Here is a 17,947-nt window from a genome sequence, read left to right as displayed (position 1 = left end):
AATCTTTTATTTGTATTAATAGAGTATTATATAATGTATTAGATGTTTGAAAGTAAAATGAAAAACTACATGAAAATTGAAAAGTTGTTTTAAAATTTTATACAAGAATATATTTTTAATTAATTAACAAAATGTTAATGTGAAAATAAAAAATAGATGATATGATATATGAAAGTCTATTTTATATGTTATAAAAACACATACGTAAAAATATTTTACTTATTTTTGTTTATGTTTTACATATGTTTTGCTTTTTTTGTTAATATTTATTCAACATTTCAAAGAACAAAAAAATAACTAATTTCTGCCATATATAAACAATCACACTTACAATTTATATTTATATATAATTAAATGTAAACTATATTCAATATATCAAACAATCAAATAATTTATATATATATAGATGATTTTATCATAGTCATAAAATAATATAAATAATTAAAAATACATATCATCTACGATAGATAACCATATATCAATACAATAAAAATACAAGGGTGTTTCTCTCCAGTGTTGACACCTCAACTTCTGTATTGAACCAGAAGCTGACACATCAGTAAAAATAAACAACCAATAAAATTATAACAATAATAAAGATCATCTAAATTTATTCAAACGTGGCCTAAAGAAATTATATGGCCTGCCCTTGTTTCAAACTCAGTATCTATGTTTAGGTGTAAAAAAAAACCAATATACACATTTTTCTAATATATAACATTCTTCAAAAAAAAAATATGATTACTTTTCTTTTGACGATGAAACTGAAAATTTTAGTTTCTTACAATGTTAAGAGCACCAATACGCTCACTATAGAGACCCATATTTTTGGCATAACTTTGAGCTATCAAACATTCACCTCCATCAGCAACAAACATACGAACCGCTTGTGCATCTGAGTCAAGGCTACCACTAGCAAAGCCCTGAAAAGTTTAGAGAGAAAAAAAAATGAGTCATGTTGCGTTTTTTTTTACCTCGGACTAAGATGAGAAAATAACACTTCTTAAGAAGAGAAAAATCACAACTAGCACAACAAACATATGACTTTACCTGATATGCACAATCAAAGAAGGGTAACAAGCCTTTAGATCTCACTATTTGCCTAATCTGTTCCCATTGTTCGAATGTTGGGTCAACTCCTAATCTGTTCCCACTTCTTAAGCTTGCAAGACCACTATCGCTCCAGGCGGTGCAGTGCCAAGATCCTCAAGCAAACCTGTTTGAAATCATGTCTTCCCTTAGAGCAATAATTTTTTTTTTTTGAATAAAAGCAATGCTTGGTATACAAACGTGGCCTAAAGAAAATAGAACCAAACCTCTAAACGAAGGTTTTATACTGAGTTTGTTTTATTTTTCTCCTTCCTCGTCGTCGTATCTACGCTGCCACGCTCTCTGTTGAAGTCTCAATTGACTCCTCGCCGAAAAAAGCATGTTCTCCCTGTCACAAACCTGAATCAAACATCCATTCACAACTTAATTTTGTCATTAGACAAACAAGCCACTTCAAACAAGGCCATTGGTCTAAACGAAGAGCATATGCAACAGGAGCTTGATCATTACAGGGAGAAGCTCGATGAGTCTACCAAAAGTCAATTTCTCTTGCAACATTAGACATGGCATCATATATATAGTCTTCTCGATTATCCAAACATGGGAGAGAGAAGAAACAAACCTGAACTCAGGCGAAGATGAGAGGAGAGAACCAGCTGCCTGGTTCACGCCGGCGAAGATCCAACCCTCAAATCACGATTAAGGTGTGTTTTGAGAAAAAATCAAAGCATTAATCGGTTTATTCATTTTGATTGGTTTACAGATTTTTGGTTATTTTAACCGGTTTAACCATTTGACTCAATAAAAATAGAATTGATGGATTAAATGGTTAACTATTACCCATTACAACTCAACTTATTTGATCCACTAAACCAATTAACGCATTAATCCATTTTATTCATGAACTCATTAGGATAAATTTTGTTAACTCATTAGGGTTCATGGATTGGATTGAGTTGAGTTGATCCATAAAACTTGATCCATTTTGACACCTCTACCCATATGACAATCAAACAAACAGGCGATAAACAAAACGTTAGTGATACAGAATTTATTTGCTCAATGTCTCAAAAAAATGTATATACAGATGATTACCTAAAAGATGATACCGTGATGGGCTAGTTTCGATTAAAGTAATTAGAATTTGGGTATATTTATAATCCTCATTTCCTACCACTATATTGCAATTCTTATGTTATTCGTATATACATAATACAATTTAGGTGTAACTGTATTTCAGACCATTTCTAAATCATAACCGGACCGTAAGAATACGACCGGTTAAATCATAAATGTTAACCATAAAAAAATAGCCACATCAAAATCCGTTTGTTAATGGTACAGTTAAACCCTTAAAATGTAATTATATCTTATTATATAAAGTTTGGTTCTCAAAATTAGTAACTCACTAGATTTTGATACGTGTTAATTTTAACGATCAGAGATCAAAGTTAAAAACTCACCAGATCATGACACATGCTAATTTTAATAATTAAATATTCAAGTTAGTAACTCATCAGATCGTGACACATGTCAATTTTAAGAATCAGAAATCACATATCAAAATTAGTAACTCATCAGATCGTGACACATATCAATTTTAATGATCAGAAATCACAGTTTTCAAGCTTGGTAAAACGATGCATAAGATAATTATAATCTTATTATATTAAAAAATTTGTGACGTTGGAAAATGGTTTTTAGTTTCATTAGTTGTTGGAACGAGTCACTTGGAGATAACTAAAAGACGTGAACATGTTTTCTTCACATAGAAGAAGGACAGAGCCGAGGTTCTCTCTATGGTGGAGAAAGTTGGACGCAAGGTTATCTCTCCAAGGGAAGAAGGCAGAGCGAAGGTTCTCTCCATGATGGAGGAAGTTGGACGTAAGGTTCTACATAAGGGAGGAGGACAGAACCAAGGTTCTCTCCATGGTTAGTCATACACTATTGTGATGTAATTTTATTTTTATTCAAAATGTTTTTTGAGCCAACAATTTTAGTGATTAAAGAAACTATGCAAAAGTGAAAGTAAAAAAACATATAGTAGTTAGCTTAATTTGTTCATATATATATTTTCTAGGTAGTGGTAAATAATATATTTGTAACCTACAGTATACTTTTTTGTAAAAAATACATTTTTAATAGTAACATACATAAAAAATTTGTATGTGGATATAAATCAATGTATTATAGCAAAAAAAAAATTAGAAATAATGAATAATATATTTTAATATATTTTATTAAGTTTAATTTTATTTACAATATTTTAAACCCGCACATTGCATGGGTCTTTATTTAGTAATTATAAAAAAAATAGTTTTATCAGGCTAGTAAACATCATTATAATTAATAAGAATTAAAGTTTTGGTTACTTCATTTTCTAAATACATAATTATTTCATGAAAACAATCTCGTAGATTGTCAATGCGCCACTACTAAATCACTCCACTACTCATTTTCCATTAATCAAATCATAAGTTTGATTTAATTTAATCATTTGTAGGTTTGTTGAAGTGAAGAAAACTCATTAGTATTTTTAGCTAATTCACTATAAATATTGGAACCACCTAGTCACATATATACTGCATCGCTTCCGTTTATGTTTCATTGTACTCTCTCTTTCATAAACAGAAACCATACTCTATATCTCAATCCACAATCGCAATGGATGATTCGATGAAACAGAGCATTCTCAAAATCTTCATCGTCTCTTTCATTCTCACTCTCATCTTCCTCACCTCGCCCTCATCATCATCATCATCATCTCCGAATCAAGAAACAAGAGTATCTACTACTACACAAAAGAAAGAAACCTATCTCAACGGCAACGAATCACCGCACCAACTCGTCTACATAGAGAAAACGACACCGTTTATCTTGAACCGGCGGTTGCAACGAGACCACCACCACCACCGTCTTCGTCGTTACAATTACCACTACTACTACTATGAATATCGTCAGAGTCTTCGTCGCCGTGGTCTTCATCATCGTGCTGACTACTTCAAGATGATGGCCAGGAAAAGTAACGGCTTAAACCGTCCGGTTCGACCTGATACATTCTCGGTTATGCTTCCCAAAGGATTCGTACCTCCTTCCGGTTCATCTCCATGCCATAACCAGAACCCTAATTCCGCTACCACTCTCTTTTGCGATCTTTCTACACAAACACAACCTTAAAGATCGTTAACCGGTACGTGAAACGATTTTGTTCCTCCCATGGCACTTTTGTAATTTTCATTTCTTTTACAAACATTTTTTTTAATATAGATATATGGAAAATAATCGATCGATTTTTGACTGTCCAATGTATGAAAATAATTTGCATATTTGTTCATCAAGATTGTTTATTAAGGAATTATCAAAATATAATACTAGCATACTCAAATAAATTGACGTACGTGCGGCTAGATTGTTAAATCTTTTTTGTAAAACTAAACTTAAGAAGTCGGCAAAATAATATAGAGACGACGGAGAATTAATAAAGATGGAGAAAAAGAGCATATTTGTCTCATATTTCAAGGTCAAAAACGCATCGTCTTGCGGGCAAGAACAAGGGAGTATATTAAGCCGATAGAATTGGAAATGAGCATGTGGATTTGCATCGTGAGCATAAGCTCTTGTTTCATGGCTTTTAATTTCTTCTTTTCTTTCTTAGCATCAGTTCCAATTCTTCGTACCGTTCACTCCAATGCATAGATTTTGCATTCTAATATTCATATTATAACTAGGAATTTATATTCAATATATATCCAAAGTTATATATAAATGAATTAAGGTTATTCATATTTCTTGAATTAGAGAAATAAATATAGTATATGGTTGATTCTAAACTGACTGTTGTTTATCGATTCTATGCCTAAGGGTCAAAGCTACTCAAATCTTTTCATGTACGTCAAGACGCCGATATAAGTTTTTCTTCAGAAATAAACTTTGTTTATTAATTAATTGTATCAAATTATTTTAATATCCATATGTCAATTTACTTGTTAAACGACAAAATTAAGTTTATAATTTTTTTAACTATTGACCGACTTGATTTTTGGAATATTGAATTGAATATAAGATTATATTTATCAAGCTTAAATAATTAAATTGTTTACACATAAAATATATATATATCCTAACCAATCACGTTATTATATTCTCGATACTCTTTTTCTCTAAAATAGTCTCGACATTACAACTTGAATCATCGCCGATATCAAAATTGTCCAATACTCCAAGTTCCTCTTTGCCTGAAAGAAGAAGAAAAAACAGAGAATTAATTCATTGTTACACATTTAGTCCTTTAACAAACATTTATCCTCGTTAATCGTTATGCCCCTGATATTTCCAAATTCGAATAAAACAAAACATAGAATACTAAATTGTACCTTAGTGGCAGAGGATGAGTAAGTGACAGATTCTGAATTCGCCGTCGTTGTTGACATTGTAGAGAACCCCAAGTTGTAAGCTAATGAACCATCGGGTCGGAATATACCGTAATTTTTCTCGGAAGTAGGACCTGGTTTCATGTCCTCATTGAACAACGCAAATATATAAACGTCGAGCCTTTCATTTCGTCTCGCTGGAGTTCCTTCTCCTGCGAATTGCCTCATCATAAGATTACGGTTGTACGTGGCAGCATTCATAGGAGACGCTCCAACCTCTCCGGCATCTCCTTTTGAAGGCCACCCTGTTTCCGCAACCCTAACTTCTATGTTACGGTACCCTAATTTGGCAGCTGCGAAAGCAACTGCATCGACTTGAGCATACATCATGTTGTCGTAGTGTAGTCTCGTGTTGGGATCGGTCATGCCAATGTTACGGTTGAATAGAACGTAATCGATTGGGATTTCTTTTGGGCTATCTTTGTAGGCAAAGTAAGGGTAAGCATTGATCCAAAAGGGAGATTTCGTTGCTTCCAAGAAAGCAAGAAGTTGTTGCATCACGGAGGATACCTCCGGCTTGAAACTTCCGGCAGATGGAGGATATGACTCGCCGAGGACGGCAAGAGAGCTTGGAGACGAGACTTGAATGTATCTGTCTAAACCTAATTGGACCAAGGCTTTGTGTATGTTGATTATGGCCGGCATCATGTATCTATTACCAAAAAAAATTGAGAATACATCAAAATTAGCGTTAGTGGACAAAAAAAATTACACCAAACTCTTTAAAATAATATAGCAAGTTTTTTTTTTCTTTTTCAAATGTGATTGTTATAAGTGACAAAGCACTATTTTAGAAAAGGTGAATCAGTGTAAAGATCTCATTTTCAAAGATTATAACTTACCCTATTAAACTAGAGTCGTCGTCCGTGAAAAGTTCGTTGCCAACCATGATTCCGGTGATCCTAGTGGCCGGAACATAAGGTTTGATGTGAGAATTCACCCATTGGAGAGCTTGTTGAGGATCTTGTAACATCGGTAAAACTTGATTTTCGATTGTGACAATGATCTCAATGTTTGAATTTGCAAAAGAAGTAAGGATTTGAGGATTAGTGTCGTAGATTCTTGTTTTGGTGATCCTTAGAGACCTCAAGAGGTTAATGACTTTATCCGGTGAAGGCAAATTGTTCCCAACTTGCCCGTAATTGATGCCAAGAGACGTTACTCTTTGTAGTATATTCCCTGCATTTATTTCCAAACAAAGATTCGAAACTTTTAGAAAATTATAATGTCACATCATTCATAATTAACGCGGCAACGTACTTCATAACTTAAGAGCTCAATTTTAAAATCTCATATATAGAACTCACCTGAGAAAACGAGAGAAAGCATGAGAAAAAGATGAATGAGATTGGAAATTCTTGTGAATGTTCTTGATGTCATGTTGAGGAAGAAAAAGAGGGAGAGAGAGAGAGAGAGAGAGGAGAATGATTGTGAAGGTTTTGGGTTTTAAGAGAGGGTGTAATGGAATATATATAGACCATACACAATAAGCCAAGCCAAGTTGAAGAATACTTTTCTTCGCTTGTTTGTTTTTTTTTTCCGTGTTTTTTATTTCGTGTAAAAGGAAATGGTTTAGTGTTGAAGTTTTATGTTTTTTTAAATCTTTTTTATATGTTAATAAATTGTTTAGCTTTGCCTTCCCTATATTGCTTTTCTCATTTATGCCTTTTTTATCCATTGACGACGGCTATCTATAAAACCACAACGATGGATTTCTTATTAAAGAAATATATTTAGGTTATATAAAACATGTATATAAATTTTCTTTAATTAGTATTTGATGGAGACTCGTATGAAAAGAGAATTTGCATGCACATGTATGGAAACACATTCGTGTGTGTTTTGGTTTCATTACATGTACTGTGTTATACAAGTTGTGCTAGCCATTGGGTTGGTAAAAAAAGTGAGCAATGTTATAATATTAATTAATAAAAAGAAAGGAAAAAAATAAATTAAAGTAGAATAGAATGGGATACACATAATTAAGTGGACGTATAGAAAATTATTGCAGAATTTTCATAAAGTAACCGGATAATATTTGAAAATTCGTTTCAATTAGTAGGTGAGTAGTCGTCAATTTAAACAATCTTTTGCTACACACCAAAAGCTTATTCTACGTCAATCCGGAAGGAAAAAATATATAAAAGTATATATCAACACAATAACTTTTAATATTTAAGCATTCTTACTTCAACTAGTTCTTAAAACAAAAAATTGACTTATTTCAGCTGGTTATATAGATTATTTTTATCAGTCATACTAAATCCCAGTCCAGGAAAATTCGAATTTTTTTTTAACTGATAATCAACTATTAATGTCTTATAAAATACTTAATCACAAAAAACTACTGTTTATTTTTCTTATTATTTATACTAAATGAAAGAATCATTAATTTTTCTGGTCATATGTTAATGGTGGTTAGTTTAATCATAACTTCAAACGATTCGAAGAATAACAATTACATTTTCGCATGAATCTTGACCGCAAGTGTATCCTAGCCTAATTATACCATCAGCTAAATTTCTTTCGACAAAAGCTAATTGAAGATCCGATTTGACTTGACGTGTCAAAGGATTCAATAGTAACACTAAAGGAAGCCTCCTCCGTTTCAACTTTAAAGTTTATATATATCATATATTCCTGGAAAATATAATATATTTCTTTTTGCAATCGAGAGACCACGGACGAACGTTCATACTAGTCCATAAAGCACGTGAAGAACGAGAAATCCAAAATATTATTTTTGGAAGACACAAACCATAATGCGCCACAAATCGTCAAGAAAAATAAAAGACTTCACTGGAAGATATATAACTTTTATTTTAAGTGTCTTGACATTTTGGGTTTTCAACTTGTTGTACATTCTTTTCTTTTTTTTTTGTCATACTTGTTAATTATATATTCGTATCAACTACTTACTGATCATAAATCCTTGATGGTATATGTATATGACGATTTCTCAAGACGAATATATTGTATTCAAATTAAGATGATAGAGGACGAGAAAATTCCTCTAGACAAAAGGCAGTATTGTTTTAACTTTTGTTTTTGTTTTTTTACGAGACAAAAGCCGATATACTAATGTGTGGATATACTAACACTTGTAAAATTAAACGGGACAACTGTGTGGATATGTATAAATTGACGAACAACTACTAAAAAGCATTGCGTTAAGAAATTTAAAATTAAAATTAAAATAAAATGGTCAATTAGGATTATGTTGCTAACCTGCTTTCGAGGGGAATAAGACAAGTTGGCGGAGAAGTGTCACACACTTGGAGCCGTCAGTCAATTTCAACCATCAGTTATATTTTAATCACCTGATGATGATGATACAATAAAACCAAAATATTAGCAACTGCCTGCGTCTGGTTGGGCGTTTGATTTTTTAACAAATTGATTTCTACTTACTATATTTTTTAGATGGTAAAAAATAAAGGGTTAAACTTGATCACGTATACGATAGTCAATTCGTTTTCACGAAAGGGTGGCTAGCTAAAAAAGTTACATTAGTTTTATAGTGGAACTTTTGGCGGTATTGATCTAATCCAAAATACCGTAGTGTCTTCTTTTTTATATTTTTAATACGAAATCTTCTCTCTTTTTCGCGACACCAAGGGCCGTTTTATTTGAACACATGTATACAACTTATAAGAAATCTACATCTCAAGCGACTGAACTTGTCATAATTAAAGAAACCAGTAATAATTCGATGTTAGAATTAAATATGTAAAAATGAGTCAATTATCTAAATTGGCCTGTTTATAGTTGGCTGAAAACTTTAAGTTCGTCGTTTTAAGAGTTTGATTTCGTGGCTGAGGATGGACGACCGGTCGACTTATGGCAGTTCCATTGATTGATTTGATACATGACATAAGTATATACCATACACGGCCGAACAGATTGTGTTAGGTTATGTGTATGTGTAAAAGACTAAAAGTTAATGATAATTTGATTTATTATGTATGACACAAGTTTTTATTTATTTGTAATGATAAAAGTTAACAATTTTGGTTTATTTTTTATTCATGATCTACTGTGTTAATTAATTACTATACTTCCGTTGTAGAATTGTTGAATGAACATTTGGGAAGTAATAAATCGACGTCTAGAAAAGAAAATGACATGAGAGCTTTTAACTAGCAAAGCACCGATAGGAATGTTTTAAAGCTTATAAAATGTATCTACATGCAATAGAATTAAAAGGTTTTTCACACGTGAAAAAAGAGAGTGTTTATAGGTTTTTACTTGGTTCAGTTTTATATGCTCGACAATCGACATACTGCCATATCTCTTTGGTATGGTATTACAAATGTATGATGTATCACTGATCCCAGTTAACTGTTGGGATTTGATAGTGATAGATGACTAAAATTAGTTAACCATCTCCAACTTGGACCACAGTGCGCTTGCTTTGGGAGGTGATTATAAGGTACCGTTAAATTCTCCCGCATGAATCATTCACGTCTCACGAAGTGTTATGGCGGGGAGAGGTTCCTTGGCGGAAGCTGGATATCATTGAAAGTGGTCAGAAAAAGAAGTTTCCACTTTCCAGGTAAGACACTTAACTGTTTTTGTTTTTTGTTTTTTTTTCTTTTTGGTTACTTTTTTTTAACAAAGACATTAACGAACACACGGTGAGCCTAAACCACTACAATAAAACTTGCCTGACCGACATGTTTCTATATGTTCTTAGTTTACAATATGTAATTCAACGGATGAAAAATTCAAATTTCATCTTCATGAAAGATATTAAGCACCAAAAGTGAAAATATAGTTAAATTACAATGAGCCTACACGTTCATTTTTGACGTCATAAACTTACATTTTATATCTGAATTGAACTGTATACAGGAGTTATGACAGCGTATATTACCAAGAGATTCACATATAATTGTACTTGATTTGGGTTCATATATTAGACAAAAATAAGGTATATTTGACGTCATATTAAAAGCAGATATTGTGGGCCATTTCGAATCAATGGTGGAAACATATAATACATATAATCGAGTCAAAATGGTGTAAGCATTACTCGAATCTTTTTTCATAAAGCTGCCTACAAAATTGAATTTTTGTTGGATAATGGATAAGGCTTAAGAGGGAAGAAATATGAATAAGAAAGAAAATATAACCTTTACAATATAAGAGAAAAAGTTAAGGTCTTATCCATCGGCGATACTGCTTTCTCGATAACCAGTAAACATCGTGCATGCATGGCTAAAAAGCTTTTACGTGTGCTTTTTTTCTTTACGCTAATTCAAATTAAAAATTTCTTATACTAATCAAAGTGTTCGTCATTTATGACGCGCATACGCAAAAAGGGCCTTAATCTATGTGTATGTTTCTCCTTTTCCTCCACCTTTTTGTGTGAACGACAAGAAAAAAAGAGAATTTAAAATATTTTATAATATGTATGTAAATTTGGGTGCGACATTAAAGGATAAGACACGTAAGACATTAGAAATTTATATTGAGATTTCAATTTTTATATTTGAAACAGCTTATCGTTTGTTTAGTTGTATATTGTTTTTCTTTTATTTATTTTTTGTCAACTAGTTGTATAATGTGATGTCATAAGCTTTTAGACTCTCTTATATTCTAGAATTTTAGTTATGTATCGGAGAACGGTAGATCAGAGTATATACAATACAAGAGTCTCCATATGTTAAACCTACTTAAAAGATGAATTTTCCTGCTTCGTCCAAGCGGATTGCCTCATTCGGTATTTCTGAACGTTATTGTCTGAAGTCTTTTTTGTAAACTCTTTCCTTTCAATTTGAACTATCAATCTTGGAGTTCTATTTTGATTTATGTTTGATTGATAAAATACAATAAATTTTGTAGTAAATTTGTTTAGGCATTAACCAAAAAAAACATCAAATATATAATTTAAATGCAACAGGGTTTCGTATACGTACATCAAAAATCACAATCTTTCTTATCCCAAATGGCGCTGCATCTACTGGACTCATAGACATCCAGCAAATTATCTATACAAGCATTGACCAAATTCGTTTTTGTTTACTTTATTTTGTAAGGCCAACCCAAAATTTGATCAAAAAACATTGTATCCATTTAAATCGAAACCTAATCAGTAAAAAAAAAAAAAAAAATCACATTGTTGAACCAGATAGAGTAACGTTGTGTACGTAGCAAGTAACCTATTGTGCGTTTGTTATCATAATGACAAAAATAATATAAAGAGAGAATTCTAAAATGAGAAATCCAACATGTTGTCTAGTCATACATCGTTTTTTTTCTAAAGTAGATTTTACACTATACAGCTTTAATTTACAGTACTATACATAACGAGATTGGTCGCTGATCTTACACTGTAATTTCATAATATGTCGTCGTTTGTATGTATATGTTGGCCATGTATATAGGGTTGTGCATATACTTCTTTAGTCACTTCTTAGAACCATCTTTCTCTTTATTGTCATCCAAAGGATGCTCTAGTATTATTTTTATTTAACTTTTTAAACATTTCAATCCCTTTTTTTTGGCACATGGCTTGACATGTAAAAGAGTGATTGTATGCGTGTGTGGATTCACGTTTTCTAATATATATGCACATATTATATGTGACGATTCGTATCAAACAAAAAAAAAAAGAAAGAGAGATCCCCAAAAGTAGTTACTTTTCTTTTCGCCAAAAATTAAAAGGAAGACATCTTTGCCGACGTTAGTTAAAAATAAAAAACCAATTGAAAAAAAAAAGGTTTTCTGTTTTTTTTTTTTTTTAAACAACCATATGCTTCATTCCATTAACATAAAACACAACATACAACATAAGGATCATTGTTTAAGATACAACAAATAAAAGCAGTAATGAAAGTCAATACAACAAAGAGATAGAGATAGATAAGGGTCATCGAGATTGTAGACTTGAGAGCTATGAGCCAATTCCTTGCAAGGGATTTGGAACCTGTGAGGTCAAGAAATAACAATGCTTCTTCCATGGATATTTCGATACATGAAGAGATGGCCACTGTCTTGGATCGAAGACCAAGCGGTGTTGAGGAAAGTAAGGCTGAGAACAACTTCAGAAAGAAGGTGTCTACCCGAAGGAGGGATTTGCCAAAGATTTGAGCAGGGTTAAAGGTGCTCTGACTGAGGATAGGTAAAGGGTTGATAGCGGCTTTAGGGTCAGAGGCGAAACGCTTGAAGGTGTTGTGGTACCCCCCACTACATTGAGTTGGGATCATAGTGTCACTAATCTTCAGATTCTTAGGCGGAAACTTCAAAAAGTAAATGAGAAGCAGTTTATCGGGCTCAGGAATCAGACAAGGTAATGGAGGGAACCTGAAGACACATCGGTAACCACAGTTCCATATGGACTGGATCATAATGCCGATTGTATTCAAGCTGCTAACTCCAAAGGCAGAGACCCTAGGTGATACTAACAACAGGTTGTCTAAAGAAATCTCTAACCAAACTAGCAACAATGGTAGTTTACTAACCAAATGCAGTCTTCGAACAAGAGGTTTTATAAATCTACATACAGATTGATTAGAGTGGGAGAGAATTGAGTTCCGATCGAACCTGGATACACACGCAAAAATTTCTTGTGAGACACCTTGTATTAATGGGCTTGGAAGCCTTAGTGGGCCGAGAAGTGATGGGTCCGCTAATGGAAACCCTAGTTTTCCAGTTGGAGGCAGAGAATTGTGCAGGCGGCGGCCGGGTTGAAACGACATCTGATTCAGGGGGTGGAGCATCTCCGACGAGGGGGAGGATGCTGGATGTGAGTTAATAGCAGGGCTTGAGGCATCGAAAAAGAGCACCAGGATCTTACGGTCTCCAGTACCCGAAGGCAAAGCCAAGATGAGATGGCCGTCGTGTGCCGTCGACGACTCCACCAGGCAAGGCGCACATGATGGTCCAATAGGATCTGCTCCTACCATCAGCCATACCTGGTCTGAGATCTCTTCTTGGTGAGATGAGAACCTAGATCTGAAGGTTGCTGGATCTTTGGATACCTTCTCCGGGAAAGAGATGGGTAGCGAGTAAGAGTTGTGAGACTTCGACCAAACGCTGATCTCCTTCGATTTAGAATCGGCTACTTGGTGCATGTGGTTGGGGAGGGTACTTCGAGAGGGATTAAAAGAAATTGACAGCTAAAATAAAAGTAGGAAGAACAAAAAACAGAGAAAGCAAGAAACGAGACGGAGAGGTCGGGTTATGTCCCGACGCCGGCAAAGTTTTCCTTCGCCGGCGCCGGAGAACAACGGTGTTGAGAGTGTCTCGATTCTCGTGTCTAGGAGAAAAAGATTTTTAGTGTCTAAATTGTACCTGCTGCCTGTTTGTCGGGGTGGGAAAAAAAAAGGTTTTCTGTTTATATCCATTTTCCGACAATATAGTTCTCAATTGGAAATGGAGTAAAACCTGACGAAAATAATATAACTAAAATCAATATGTTTATGTCACTCATTTGATCAGCTAAACGTTTTCCTTAGGGCATGTGCATCAGCGTATGCATGGACCGTCCTTAGTAATAAATGGATTTAATTTAAATGTAAATGTGTCATTTATCGAAGATACGTTTCTTCGTATGGGACGTTGTTTATTCCGTCCGTTCGTACACGTGGCAGGCTGTGAGAGCATTTTGTTTTTTTGGGTAGGGGAAAAGAAAAAATCAAAGGTTCGAGATTATTTTCTTGCTGCGACTTTCTCTCTTCTCTCTCTATCTCTCTCGACGGCGACTCGTTTTGCCGGCGAAAGAAACCGTTAATTTCGTCCGACGAATCCATCCGCGTTATCATCTAGAAGATTATCCCCCGGTTTCGAAGTGAAAGGAGGTAATTTTCTACAGCCGTTAGCGAATTTAGGGTTTGAACTTCTGGGATTCGAAATTCTTTCTCGATTTAGGGTCTGTGATTTGTTATTAGAGTTCGAATTAGGGTTCTGGGTTTCGATTTTTTATTCTGATATCGAGTTAGGGTTCTGTGATTAGTTTAGGGTTTTGGATTTAATTTTGAATTATTTTCAATTTTTCATCTGATTCGGTAGTGATATGCTCAAATTTAACCCTGAGCTACTCTCTCAAATTAAGAGATCACTGTAATACTTAGGGATCGAATCCACAGAGACTCTAGACTACACAATAAATTATAGAGTTTTATAATTAAGCTAAACAGATTAATTTGAATTAAAATAAAAGCAATGCCAAATATTAAATAAAACTGTTGTAAATTCAGAATAAAACTTAAGGGTTTGGAAAACCTAAAAACTATATATATATATATATATATATATATATATATATATATATATATATATATCCTAAAACACGTTAGGGACTAGTTTTGCAAATATGGAAAACTTCGGGCAACTTTGTAAAACTTCCAAATTTAGCTCTCTGGTCGGTTTGGACTGGGTGTCGATCGATGCTAAGGCAGTGTTGATCGACACCATCTCCTCTGATCGATTCCAAGTTGATTTCTTGCGGATTATTGCTCCAAACTGATCCAAATTGCTCCACTTTGCTCCTTCCATGCTAAAAACCTGTAAAGACTCAAAAACAATCTAGAAACAAATGAAAAGACACTAAAAGACTCCTTATATGGTTAAAAACCACAAAAACAATGATATATCAACTCCCCCAGACTTAGCCTTTGCTTGCCCTCAAGCAAAACATAAACTTAGACCTGTGAAAGAGGTTTGAAAACAGGGAACTCACTTAATTGCAGATTATTCTTATTCACACTCTTCATTTACCTGACTCAAAAACTTACTTCTTATACTCAACCATGATAAGCATCAACATTCCTTACTCAAATCCCACAATCCCTTGGAATCTCTGAAATCTCCATTGTCATCTCATTAGTCAATATTAAAGCATAAATAAGGTGAATTCTTACCTTGGGTGTATTGATCAGTGGCATGTGGATTCTCTTCAGGCCAAGACATTCTTCTTACATCTCCTTTCCTCTCCCTTTTCTCACTTCAAAATTTTTTTTTTCTTTTCTCTTTTTTTCTTAATCAAAGGTGTAAGCGAATACCGGGGTCATTGGTAATTTACCTGTTCCTCGCTTCCAAGCTTTGTGTGATCATTTGACTAAAGAGTAGAATAATGAGGTCACTGGTAATTTACCTACCCCTCTAAACTGATCAAAATCATCTCATCTTTTATTCTTTATATATTTTTTTTTAAAGCACTGAAGGGAAGAGAGAGGGGAGACATACTTTGAAAAATTGCACTGTCTTGTATGGCCCGAAGAAGAAGTCTAGTCCACTGATTTCCAACCCCAAAGTAAGCGATTAGTCCGGTTAAAATCCTGATAAAAGTTGAGACAACGTTAGATCAATCAGATATCCATTGAATAAGGGCTTTCAGAATTGTTGATAAGGCTCATAGTCTTTCTAAGCTTCAGTTCTGAGATCAAGCATAAACAAGTAATCATTAGAGTGTTAGCCAAATAAGAGAAATCATTACCCAAGATCATAATTCCCAAAGATAAAAAGAAAAATTTTGAAAAATTCGACTCAAACTTTATGGTTTTGACTGACACAACTGAAACTCAAAAACAGAAAACATAGTTAGTAGATAACCTCAGTGTCCCCAGTGTTATCAAGTAAGAGGAAAGCAAAAATAGAAATAAAAAATAAAATAAAAAGAAAAGCCTACCAGTGGGTTACCTCCCACTAAGCGCTTGTTTTCAGTCATTAGCTTGACTGTGTTGGAGCTCAGGCATCCGGAGGAGCAGAACATGGCATTGAAGTCCTCTTCATCCAAGGTGGTGTATAAGCTTTAGGTGCATGAGGTCTGCCAAGGATGTTAGGAACAGGACCAGGGCGGGATTTAGGGATGGTTGTGCCTCTCTTATGTCCTGCAAAATCATCAACAGAAGAAACAAGCGCTCTACGATAATCTCGTGGCTTGGTTAACTGCAAAACAGTTTTTATCTCTTTGAAATTCTTATTGATGATAGGAGGAAGTTTAGGAGAAGGAGAGGTGTACCTTTGCCTTACCTGAGGGCTCTGGAGTGTGGATTGATGACTCTTCTGTTTGGGAACAGGTTTCTGACTTGGAGCATCAGTTTTGGACAAGCTTTGTCGCGGTCGTGGAGGGGTGTCGATCGATACCCTCTTGGTGGCATCGATCGACACTGAGCCTGATGCCCGTGTTGCAGAAACTTTTTTAAAAGAAAAAGTCTGTCCATCAATAGTAGGAGCCCTCCTCAGCTTATCCATCTCAAAATGCATACTCAATCCATCCACATTCAGTGTTATGTGTCCCTTCTGCACATCTATGATGGCACCAGCTGTAGCCAAGAAAGATCTTCCTCAGATGAGAGGATCTTTAGGCTCTTGATCATACTTCAGCACCACAAAGTCAGTGGGAATCTTGAAGTTGCCAACCTTAACTGGAATATCCTCTAAAACACCTTCAGGAATTCTTCGGGAGCGATCAGCCAAGATAAGAGAAATCTGAGTTGGCTTGAATTCTGTCATCCCAAGTCTCACAGCAACAGAATGTGGCATCAAGTTGATGCTAGAGCCAAGGTCACAAAGTGAGTGAGAAAACCTTCCTGCTGAGATTGAGCAATCAAGTACAAAGCTTCCAGGATCTGGTAACTTCTTAGCAGTCCTACATTGAATGATTGCACTCACTTCCTTAGAGACAACCACTTCCTGCTTTCTCTCCTTCTTCCTCTGAACAGGCTGGTTCAACAGAATTGCACTAACATCCTTAGTTAGCAAGGCTCCTTCTTCAGGGCTCAAACCATTGGATACCATTCTCTTCACATAGCGTTTAAGAGGTGGTGAAAGCTTTACTGCATCAATTAAAGGCATCTCAATCATCACCTTATCCATCATAGCCTTGCATCTAGCTTCCTCCATCTCTTGCTTAGACTTTCTTGGCTTGGGAAAAGGAACCTTAGGCTTGTAGACCCTTTCAGCAGCTGGAACCTGAGATTTTGCAGTTTCTGGGTTCGTCTCAGGAAATTATGAAATATTAAATCAGGAAATAAATAGGATTCAAACAATTAACAACAGATCTAGAACTCTAAACACTTTTGTAAATTAAATCAGTTCTCACTGCAAATAATATCTAAATTTAAAACCAGAAAATCCAAATCTCTTTGCAAAATTCTAGGTTAAAAATCAGCAATAAAATCAGGTTTAGATTGTTCACAAAATTATTAAATCAAATCTCTTTACAAGAAATAATTTTGCTCATCAAAAGGTTTTATCAGGAAAACAATTATATTCTCATATCAATTTATTTTCCTAAAGTATTAATTCTAGATGGCCAATCAAGGATTAATATGAAGAACAACCTAAGATGAAGATCTAGATAGATAATGAATCCTAAATAATCAGATCTAATAATTCATAAAATCCCTGTGAAAAATCCTAAACCTAACAAGCAAACTACTCAGACATAATCAATGAAGAACAAGACATGATGCTGAATAATAAGCAATTGAAATTAAAAGAGTAAAAGGGAGTTCAAG

The 17,947-nt window shown here is 34.3% G+C and overlaps 2 protein-coding genes and 1 long non-coding RNA gene across 3 annotated transcripts; 1 reads left to right on the top strand and 2 right to left on the bottom strand.

The window, feature by feature from the left end:
- Window positions 1-562: 562 nt before the first annotated feature.
- Window positions 563-1,751, bottom strand: LOC147930518 (uncharacterized). The gene is made up of 4 exons (XR_015573997.1): window positions 1,673-1,751; window positions 1,317-1,449; window positions 1,051-1,216; window positions 563-923 (listed from the first exon to the last, which is right to left on the bottom strand). It is a non-coding gene; the product is annotated as an uncharacterized LOC147930518 (long non-coding RNA).
- Window positions 1,752-3,658: 1,907 nt separating this feature from the next.
- On the top strand, window positions 3,659-4,335 carry LOC104792979 (uncharacterized). Its single transcript, XM_010519251.3, has one exon. It carries the CDS (start codon window positions 3,715-3,717, stop codon window positions 4,225-4,227), a length of 513 nt encoding a protein of 170 aa, XP_010517553.1. The 5' UTR covers window positions 3,659-3,714; the 3' UTR covers window positions 4,228-4,335.
- A 762-nt stretch (window positions 4,336-5,097) lies between these two features.
- Window positions 5,098-6,974, bottom strand: LOC104792978 (glucan endo-1,3-beta-glucosidase 14-like). Its single transcript, XM_010519250.2, has 4 exons — window positions 6,788-6,974; window positions 6,323-6,659; window positions 5,424-6,132; window positions 5,098-5,285 (listed from the first exon to the last, which is right to left on the bottom strand). The coding sequence occupies exons 1-4, from the start codon at window positions 6,858-6,860 to the stop codon at window positions 5,211-5,213; spliced, it is 1,194 nt and encodes a 397-aa protein (XP_010517552.1). The 5' UTR covers window positions 6,861-6,974; the 3' UTR covers window positions 5,098-5,210.
- Between the last annotated feature and the right edge of the window lie 10,973 nt (window positions 6,975-17,947).

This window comes from Camelina sativa, chromosome 12 (genome assembly GCF_030686135.1).
Source record: "Camelina sativa cultivar CO46 ecotype springtype chromosome 12, ASM3068613v1".
In the NCBI taxonomy this organism is placed as follows: domain Eukaryota; kingdom Viridiplantae; phylum Streptophyta; class Magnoliopsida; order Brassicales; family Brassicaceae; genus Camelina; species Camelina sativa.
The sequence above is the reverse complement of the archived record's forward strand: the minus strand, read 5'-3'. Positions and strand labels throughout refer to the sequence as shown.

Excerpts from the sequence above, each read along its gene's own strand:
- LOC104792979 (XM_010519251.3), top strand. The coding sequence starts at position 3,715 with ATGGATGATTCGATGAAACAGAGCATTCTCAAAATCTTCATCGTCTCT.
- LOC104792978 (XM_010519250.2), bottom strand. The coding sequence starts at position 6,860 with ATGACATCAAGAACATTCACAAGAATTTCCAATCTCATTCATCTTTTT. Across the intron at positions 6,133-6,322 it reads GACGACTCTAGTTTAATAGG|ATACATGATGCCGGCCATAA; the intron begins GTAAGTTATAAT and ends TTTTGGTAATAG. Across the intron at positions 5,286-5,423 it reads ACTCATCCTCTGCCACTAAG|GCAAAGAGGAACTTGGAGTA; the intron begins GTACAATTTAGT and ends TTCTTCTTTCAG.